This window comes from Microplitis mediator, chromosome 10, assembly GCF_029852145.1.
Source record: "Microplitis mediator isolate UGA2020A chromosome 10, iyMicMedi2.1, whole genome shotgun sequence".
NCBI classification, from domain to species: domain Eukaryota; kingdom Metazoa; phylum Arthropoda; class Insecta; order Hymenoptera; family Braconidae; genus Microplitis; species Microplitis mediator.
In genome coordinates this window covers 10,511,106-10,521,878 of record NC_079978.1, presented here as the reverse complement: position 1 = coordinate 10,521,878, position 10,773 = coordinate 10,511,106, and the positions used below count along the sequence as shown (strand labels likewise).

Below are 10,773 nucleotides of genomic sequence, written 5' to 3'. Positions count from 1 at the left end.
TGACAACTGTTTGTAATTATTAGCAGTAGTGACTAATTTTATTTTGGTAATTTTCTTTTTTTATTTCGCGGTTATATAAATGTCGGTGTGGTAATAAACAAGAAAAAAAAAAAAAAAGAAAAAAAAAACATTGTCAGCCAGAGCCAGCGAGCCTTCCGCGTCTCCGCGAGTAATATAATTTTATTTACAGGTAGTAAATCATTGATTGAGATAATTATTTACGTTTCATTTTTTTTTGTTTTGTTCAAGTGCAGATAAATTTCGTGACTCGTATAATGTAATTTGCAGGTAGTAAACAATTTGTTGAAATGGTTATTCACGTTTTATTTTTTTTTTGTGTTCAAGGGCAGATAAGTGCCGTGAATCTCATTATCTAATTTACAGGTCGTAACTCATTTGATGAAATAATTATTTATGCTTTATTTTGTTGTTCCAGTGCAGATAAGTTTTCGCGAATTTTATGATCTAACTTACAGGCAGTAAATAATTTGTTAAAAATAAATATTTCCGTTTTATTTTTTTTTTTTTTGTTCAAGCGCAGATAAATTTCGCGAATCTTATAACTTAATTGACCGGTAGTGAATAATTCGTTGAAATAATTAGTTGCGTTTATTTTTTTTGTTTTGTCGAAGAAATAATTAGGTACGTTTTGTTTTTTTTAGTACTCGTAAGACACAGTACACCACTTGATAATTGACTGATCAATTATTGTTCAGATCTTACTATTGTAACAATCGATACATATAAATTGCGATTTAATCGATCAAAACAATAGTTTATATTATTATTTATTTTTCTCATTATTTTTGTTTACAAAAATACTCGACTACGCCCAATAATTTGACCTTTCTCTGGTATCTATGTACGTGTATGCACGATGACCGTGAACGGACAGGGATAAACAGATGGGACTACGTTATACCTATCTGTCCCTTTCTCTTTGTCATCTTTTCTCAGTCTAACTATGATGCTTAGAAGTATACTCATCTTGCATCCACACCTACCTGCGTACTTCTTGCGACAATACATTTACAATAGAATGTGTGTGTATGTGTGTGTAAGCATAGCATCAGATAGATGATCGAAATTATGATGAAATCGTCGTCCACTTTACTTGGGACGCTTGCACGTGTGCACTGGGCCTTTGATAAATCCGTGGTAAACAACTTTACGAGCTAAATGATTGACGTTACTTATAACTTAAATTCAATATTTCTAGTCATATTTTGATTTCCAAACTATTGCTCAATAGGCTTACTCAGTTGTTTTTGTCACATAAGATGACCTCCAAATCCGGAATATTCACGCATCATATTTTTGTTTATTTTTGAGATATATCTAGACACCCTTTTACCAATACCGGACTTATAACATAGATTGCTCAACATGCTTACGCATTTGTTTTTCACATGCAAACCCGGAAGACTTACGCATCATGTTTTTGACGCATCTCAATTCCCTAAACCCGGAAATTATAGCTAACACTACACCTACTGCGTGAATTACTCATTTGTTTGTCACAAAGATGACCACCGAATCTGGTACCCTTGCGTAATACTTCATTAGATCATCATCGATGAGCTAAACCAGGAAGAAATCCATAGGAACCAATACACTTCCCCCATTCAAAACTAGGGTATATAAACTGCCGAAAAACTAACGAAGGCAGTCAATCGCTAATCTAAAGTAATCTCTGCCGGATCTCGAGTCAATAGCTAAAATCTATCGCCGGTTCTTGGTCTGAAATTCTATCGACCTAAAGATTAGTTCTAAACGGCCACGTCCGATTAGTGCCGCGAATCAGAGTCTGAAATTTTAATCATTGGCCACGTGACGGTCCACCGCCTAGGCAATCGGGCTCCTTGGTCAAATACTTAAATTTTAAACTTGCTAAAATCTCGGTTGATTCGACTCGCTCAAAACAGGATCATCGGTCTCGTGACGGTCCACAGCCTAGGAATCCGGACTCCTAGATCTAAATCCTGAATTGAAATAAAATAACTCGCGTTCGTATTCGATAGATAGGGGAGTGCATCATCTCGGTACCCCAGTAGCTTCGAATCCGAATAGTGCTTTTAATTCCACTGAATCTAATTCACGAAGCCACAGTGCCGTGTCCCAGTGTAATTAAAAATAAAAGACATAGACTGTATGATTTCGCAATCATAAATTCAAATTGGTGAACTGTGAGAGAGTGTGATCTGCGAAAAATTGTACACCACTTCAACCTGAGTGGTAAGTCTAATTAAATATTGTTAAAAGTATAACACACCTATGTAAAACAACATATAAGAATATACAATTCTTTCCTTTTATAAAATATATCTTTTTCTTGTTATACCTCTTGCTCTAACATTCACAAGTGAACGGGTACAGAAAGAGACAGACGTAAAGAACAGGGACTTCTCGAGGGCCCACATTCACCTACCTACTTTCCATTCGCTCTAATATCCCGGACCTATCCTAAGCCACGCAGGTCAATAATCGGGATAGTCTATTGTACTTCCGCTCGGTACAAAATAGACTTATTTACTATTTCGAAATATTACCGAATATTTAACATTCTCACACTAGCCACGTGACGGTCCTTTTTGGCTCCTTGGTTGAGTTATAGAATAAATATTACGGGTAGTTTTCAAGTAAATAATTAATTAAATATAACCCTTCGCCCGTCGCCTTCACTCTCTCCGATCGTGACAGTCGAAAAATTTGGTGACAGCGGTGGGATACGCTGGTGAATCGTTCTTTTATTTAAAATTTATAAATCTTATTCGATTCTTATTTTAACCAATTTAAAATAAAACGTCCTGCCTTGTTGAAATTTCCGAGTTAAATTTCAACTTGTAATTTTAAGCATTCAATTCTCAAATTTTAACCCTCAAAATTCTAGTCTTCAAAACCTTATAAATTTTCAATAAATTCTCAAATTAAAGATTCTATATTCCAAAAATTTTTGAAATTCAAATCAACAATATTTTCTATTTTTCAAAAAAAAAAAAAAAAATTCTCTTCATAAATTTCTTTACAAATTAAACAACTACATTAAACTCTAAAAACAAAATTTTTCTTTTGATATTTTAAAGTAAAACAAAACTGATTTAATTTTCTTAATTCAATCATTAAACTATTTTTTTTTTCAGTCAAAATTATTATTTTAATTTTTAAAATCATTTTGATAAATTTTATCCATCGCATATAATTCGAAAATATTCAACGCGTTAAAACTAATTTGAGATCTTTTCAAAATAATTAAAAATCTAAAACCTTTAACCTTTTATTTGAGACTTTTTCTATATTAATCTTTATTTTAAAATAAAATTCTGGAATAAAAATCTGAATTACTCTCAAGAAACTTTTTATTCTTTGCAATTAATAACTCAATTATTCTTTTCCTAAAACTTGCTGCAATTTTATTTTTGAACTTCTATTGTTTTTAAAATAAAACCTTATTTGAGGAAGTTTTCAATTCTAATTTTTCAAAGACTATCACAATTTATTGTTACCTACAATATTACTTGCCACACACATTATTACCACTACAAGTGTATGCCTACACTAAAACGAGATAAACAAACAAAAATTAAATACCACATTGACAGATTAATTGCAATTATAGAGGACGCGCCATCGTGTCCTTTTATAAAAAAATATTTGCTCGCTAATAGATCACGAAATTTTATTAATTACAAACTCACACTAGTTGATATACCTAAACAATTTTTAAAATTCAATTATAACTTTTGAAGTCTAGATCCTCGAACGCAGGTATTAGATGAAAATTCAATCTATTATCGATAAATTCAGTTATTAAAACTCATAGTCAATTTCAGTAAAAATAAATTTGTGGATTTTTGAAGGATAAGTCAACTCTTTTAAATAATATTGCCGAGTTTTGCGTACAAACCACTTGCTATTTTTGCACCCGAAATTGCAAATTATTTTTGTTAAACCTTGGTTCATTTATTACTCATTCATCACTCATCTCATTAATTACGGTTGCTTAGAATTGCGCAGACTTCTTGTCGAATTCTATTCAACCCTTCATCGATTGCCTAGATTTGCGCAGACTTCTTGTCGCATTCTATTCAATCTATCATCGAATCAATTGGGATTGCGCAGACTTCTTGTCGCACTCCAGGCGGTTCATTCATTATTCACTAACTCACTCATTCTCAAGGTGACATAAAATTTGTAATATTTCGTCAGATCAGTTATTCTAGTATTCTTACTTTTAACTGATCAGTGGAGCAATTGTGAAAAGTGCCCTGTGCGCACAACTTAGAACTACCGAATGAAACGGGGTAAACGCGCTGGTAGAAAGTACCAGTTGCGAAAGTTAATTGCAATATACCATAGGGGAGAGTTACCATACACTCCCGTAACAATACCATTATCTTTACAAAATCCAGCAAATATTTTACGAAAACAGGAAATAAATTACTCACACTCGAAGGAGAAAAATATTTGTAGTTTCACAAAATAAACTTATCTCATTTTTATTTTTACACATAATCTAAACATTATCAAATGAAAACCAGAAAACGCGCCGCACAAAAATATCAGTTACGGAAATTAACAGTGAGATTAGAAAAAGGGATAGTGAATCCACATCCTGTAAAAAGAGAAAAATTAAATAATACAGTACAACTTCAGAAAGTAGATGATTCACCTGACAGTAGTATCAATAAAAATCCTGAAACTAAGGATAAACAAACACAAACAGACACAACACTTACATTTGAATGATTAATATATTTCCAACACTAATTACTTTACAATAAACACATTATAAATTTAATACAAGGCTATTCAAAATTTGGTAACAACTAATTAGTATATATTTTTCTGTCAGCGCGACCTTTCACTAGCGTCTGACTATCTACTATCTAGTTTCCTTGTCAATCTCTTACTACTTACTAGGATTCTCATTCTTATTATCTCCATATTACCCCTATAACCTTTTCCAACATAAATAATCAAAATGTCGGAACATGGCGAAGACGCTTTAGACGCACAAGTCCAGAACATAACCCGACATGCGAATATTACGGATCAAATGATCACGTCCCTCGGGGAAAGTATGACATTGCATCAAGCATTAATGCAAGTCCCGAGTTTTGACGGTAAAAACATGCCTTTACAAGCGTTCTTACAAGACGTAGAAAACGGTCTTACAATTGTACCAGAAAATCTTGAAAACACTTGTTTTGTCGTAAAATATCCACTTTGAATATTTTGCGTCCTTCTTAATTTTTATTATTATATAAATTGGGTGAGGTTCGATGATTAAATAATTTCACAATTTTTTGGGGATTATGTGATATAGTTTATTTCCCCAGAGGAGGAAAACTCAGATTGACTGAGATAAAACCTCCGTGTTATTTACATGATCGTGTGAGTGTATGATGTGTGTGTGTGTATGTAAGAAAATTGCGACTTAAATAATGACGCAATAGGGGTGAGCTCAACCGCCTTATGAATGTTAGCGTAAGAACTAACTAATTTAATTTGGATGTTTGCTGGTGTAGGAACCAGTTGTTATTATGTAATTATCGTAATGATAATTAATTGTAATTTATACTGATTGATATAAGCAAAATGGCCGAAAGGCGCAAATTTTAATGTATCGAAAATTGGCAACTGACTTGTATGCAAGACCCAGAGCTACTGGCTGTGCCGGCCGGCCTGTGTTAACTCCGCGTCTCTCCCGCGTGACGTTGTGCGCATGCGCTGCGGCCATCATTATCGTATTTCGCGTCACGGAGTCCGGGGACCGAGTACGAGAGCGTTGGTTTAGCATCTTGGTGAGTGCTATAGATATGTATGCGCTTGAGCGCGAAACGCCCGTGACAATTCAAAATATACGTGTAAGCAGATGATAAATTTTACAGAAAACGATTCTGCATTATGATGGCAACTTAACACACTCCCCCCGTTGCGAACAAGTGAGCAATGTACTGTGTAAATGTGATGTCATACAGTATAATACATAATACAATTTTACAAATACAAATAAATTAAATTTTCAAGAGTTCAACAATTGATTGGTAGAGGACATAGTAGAGTGACGTTTCGTTTGAACAGCCCTTGTGCAGTTCTGACTGATGCGACTCGTGTGATTCCGTCATCGCCTGGATAAGTTTCGACAACCACCCCTAGCTGCCACCGCATGCATGGTTGATTCTTATCCATGAGAAGCACAACCTGGTTGGTTTTAATCTCACCCTGAGATGATTCCCATTTTTGACGCACTTGGAGCTCGTGGAGGTACTCCAAGTACCAGCGTCTCCAAAAATCTTGTCTGGCCTTGGTAATAAATTGCCAGACACTAAGCCGATTATCTGGAACATCAGAAAAATCATTTTCAGGTAGTATAGTAAGAGGACGTCCTATCAAAATGTGGGCAGGAGTCAGGGCAATTGGATCGTTAGGATCACTTGATAAAGAACATAGAGGGCGAGAATTGAGTATAGCTTCAATTTGTATAGTCAAGGAATTCAACTCCTCAAAGGTAAGGAGTTGGTCCTTTACCACTCGTTTGAAGTGGTGTTTGAATGATTTTACCGCAGCCTCCCAAATACCCCCAAAGTGAGGAGATAAGGGAGGATTGAAGTGCCAGTTAATATTTTTCCGGACGGCATAATCATTTACCTGGTCATGGTGCGATTTTGAGTTAAATAAGAGATAGAGATCTCGTAGCTGATTATTTGCACCTACAAAATTAGTGCCATTGTCAGAATATACATGAGAGGGAATACCTCGGCGACCAACAAATCGCCCAAAGGCCCCCAAAAAACCATCAGTGGTTAAGTCACTTGCGATCTCTAGGTGTACGGCTTTCGTGGCCATACAAATAAAAACACATCCGTAAACCTTGATCTTAGTCCGATTTCTGAATTTTCGTTCCTTGATAAACAATGGTCCAAAGTAGTCCACACCCACGTGAGAGAAAGCGGCTGATTCAGTAACTCGAGCACTTGGTAAATCTGCCATTTTCCCATGTAATAGTGTGGGACGATGTCGAATGCATTCGACACATCGCCGAACAATACGCCGTACTTGATTTTTTCCATCCAATATCCAGAATCGGTGTCGGAGATTTGAGAGAGTACTTTGGATGCCTGAATGGTGTGAATTTTTATGTATGTCACGAATAATCAGGTCCGTAACTTGATGATTGGAAGGTAATAAAATTGGATGTTTTTCAGTGAAGGAGATGGGTGCGTGTTTCAAACGCCCGGCGACTCGCAGTAGTCCGTGCTGGTCGATGAATGGACTCAGACATCGCAATCGTAGATTTTTTGTCTCGCCGGTCTCCTTAATTTGTTCAATCTCGTAATGAAACTGTTCATTTTGAATTATAGACAAAATTTTTATTTCAGTCAAGGTTCTCTCTTCTACACTCATCGGTTTATGTTTGAAAGAGCTGGATTTAAGCATACGCCAACAATATGCGAGAGAATTTATGAGTGTAGAGTAAGATGAGAATCGTTGGAATAGATCCGCAGTGGTAGTAATCAAGCAGGTGTTTTTTCTTAACCCAGGAAGTTCTGAGTGAGTAGGTTGGATAAGAACAGGCCATTCCCCTTGATCTTGTGTGAGCCAAGATGGGCCTTCAAACCACTTGTGGTTGGTTAAGAATTCAGAGGGGAGTTGACCCCTGGATAAGCAATCAGCTGGATTGTCTTGGGTTCGGACATGTCGCCACTCGACTTCATTTCCGAGAGATTGAATTTCTGCGACACGATTGGCTTCAAAAACCTTGAGGGAGTTAGGTGATCGTTTCAACCATTGGAGAACAATAGTAGAGTCTGACCAAAATACAATTTGAGATATAGAGATGTTGAAGACTGGTAATGTGTCTCGATATAGTCGTGAGAGCAATTGTGCGCTGCACAATTCCAATTTTGGTATTGTCATGTCCTTGAGAGGGGCAACCCTCGATTTTGAGCAAGCTAATCGGACAATTCTTTGTCCATGTTGATCTGTTGAACGCACATACAAACAAGCACCATAACCGACCTTACTTGCATCACAGAATCCGTGCAATTGTATGTCGATTGCATTGGGAATAATAAGATTACGCTCAATAGAAAAGTCCTTGATACGAGGTAGTTTCTCGGAAAATTTAAGCCAGCGGGAATATAATTCTTGCGGAACAGCTTCGTCCCAATGAATCTTAATTTTCCAACATTCTTGGATAATGGTTTTTGCGGCTAAGACCACAGGACCCAGAAGGCCGATGGGGTCAAAAATTTTTGCAATGTCTGATAGAATTGTACGCTTGGTTATCTTTCGAGACGGATCAATCGGATTGACCGTATAAATAAAACTGTCAGTACGTGAATTCCAGACAACACCCAGAGTTTTTGAGATTGGATCATCATTGACTGCACAGTCCAGGTCGAGAGTTCTTTCATCAAAATTATCGAGAGCATGTTGATGATTGGATGCCCATTGTCTGAGTTCAAAACCTCCCTTTCTTACAAGTTGAATGATTTCATCACGTAATTGTAAAATTTCAGCCAGAGAATTGGTTCCAGTCAAAAGATTATCAACATAAAGATCTCGTTTCAAAATCTTAGAAGCTGTTGGAAAATTATGGACTTCGTCATCAGCAAGTTGATTTACTGTACGCGTTGCCAAGAACGGTGCAGCAGATACTCCAAATGTAACTCGTTGAAGTTCAAAGGTACTTATAATGTTATTCTGATAGTAAAGTATTCGCTGGAATTTGTGATGATTAGGATGGACACAAATTTGTCGATACATTTGTGCAATATCTGAGGTCATAGCATAGACATGCGTTCGGAAACGTAAGAGGATAGTAAACAGATTGTCTTGGATAGTAGGTCCGGTCAACAAGACTTCATTTAGAGAAATACCTTTATCAGATTTGGCAGAAGCGTCAAATACGACGCGTACCTTGGTGGTGGTGCTGGAAGCTTTAATCACCGGGTGGTGAGGCATGTAATATCCTGGTTCATGATCGTCTGGGACATGTATCATGTGACCAAGATCGATGTATTCTTGCATAACCTTGCAATATTCTGCCTTAAGCTGCGGGTCAGCATTTAATCTCCTCTGTAAAGATAAAAATCGTCTATAAGCTTGGTTTTTTGAATCTCCGAATTCAACATTTTCAACACGGAATGGTAGTTGAACAACGTAGCGTCCGTCGGCATTACGGGTGGTGTGACGTTGATAATGAGTTTCACATAGAGAGTCATCCACAGATCGGGAGCCCTTTGGGCCCGCATCCTCAATTATCCAAAATCTAGTTAATTGACTTGATAAATCTGTTAATTGACAGGATACAGGTTGCACGTCATTTTCATTATTGACTCCCCCCGCTACGACCCAGCCAAGTTGTGTTTTTTGCAGAATTAAGTCGCAGTCATTGTGTGAAAGGTTAATTTGCCCGATGGATAAGAGAGATAAGGTGGTTCCTGAACCAATGAGTACATCAACTGTTCGTGGTATATGAAATTGAGGATCAGCCAACTTTACATTTTTGGGAATGTGAATCATGTCACGTGGAAAGGTTTCACTTGGACTTAAGTCCGCAATCCGATCGACTGTTAAAAATGATAATAATTTTTGAAACTTATTATTCAGAGACTTGCAAGCTACTTGCACAATGTGCTTGGAGAAAGTTTGCATTCCATTAACTGCCCCGATGGGAAGAGAACAAATTTGCGTTGGAAGTTTTAATTTGTGCGTTAAATTTTCGGTAATAAAATTGGCTGTTGCACAGGTGTCGAGCAAAGCGCGAGCTCGTATATAATTACCAGCTGAATCACGCATTTGTATGATAGCACTCATCATCAATTGAAATCGTGGTGTTCTTAAGATGGTTGCAAGAGTGTGTACGGATAGTCATGCTGTTCCTCCCTTGTCTGTCAGTGGCAGGGGGTTGACAGTATCAGAATTGGAAGTGTTAGTTTTTGCCGTGTTTGGATTAGTTGGCTGATGAGTTGAGGTTTGTTTGAGATGAAGCATAGTGTGATGAAACTTCTGGCATATTCTACATTTGATAGAATTACAGGCCCCCTTATGTCCACGGAGACAATTTTGGCAAAGTCGGGCTGATTTGACGAATTTTATGCGCTGTTCAACTGGTAGTAAATTAAAGGTTTGACATTTATAAAGAGGGTGCGAGTCCTTGCACTGAGGACAAATGATAGGTGTTGAAGTGAGGAGGGCTCGGGCAGTAGGTTCACCTTTGTGTACCTTATGAACGTTTCCTGCAGAATCTGTACGTCGTCGTTTGAAAGAGTTGTTAGTATTGTGCAGTTGATAGGGTTTACGTGTGCTAAGCCGGAAGGCTGTTTTTATTATAAATTTGCTAAAAGACTCAAACGTTGGAAAAGTGTTATCGTCAGTAAATGTTTCTTCCCATTTGTCTCGAATTTCCATTGGGAGTTTCAGTTCTAGTATTCGCACTACAAATGCATCAGTCGGTTTTGCGTTTAATGACTCTAAATCATTTAAGTGTTGGCGGGCATCATCTATGAGTTTGGTAAGATTTTCGTTAGTCGGATTTGAAATAGAACCAAGATTTAAAAGAGCATCATAGTGTCTCAAAACTAATGCGCGTTCTTTCTGATAAGTTTCGGTTAAAAGAGCCCATGCTTTAGTATAATTTTCTGCGCTCGCATTATAGAGCGAGAGTTTGTTTGATGCAGCGCCCGTTAATGATCCACGGAGATATAAGAATTTATTGAGATCATCAAAATCTTTACGTCCGTCAATAAGAGTCTTAAATGTATT

At 36.9% G+C, this 10,773-nt stretch overlaps 1 protein-coding gene across 1 annotated transcript; it reads right to left on the bottom strand.

Annotated features, from left to right (window-relative positions):
• Positions 1–6,033: 6,033 nt before the first annotated feature.
• Positions 6,034–9,807, bottom strand: LOC130675843 (uncharacterized). Its single transcript, XM_057481728.1, has one exon. It carries the CDS (start codon positions 9,805–9,807, stop codon positions 6,034–6,036), a length of 3,774 nt encoding a protein of 1,257 aa, XP_057337711.1.
• Positions 9,808–10,773: the final 966 nt, after the last annotated feature.

What these genes read in the sequence shown, in the direction of transcription:
- LOC130675843 (XM_057481728.1), bottom strand. Translation starts at nt 9,807, where the DNA reads ATGCGTGATTCAGCTGGTAATTATATACGAGCTCGCGCTTTGCTCGAC.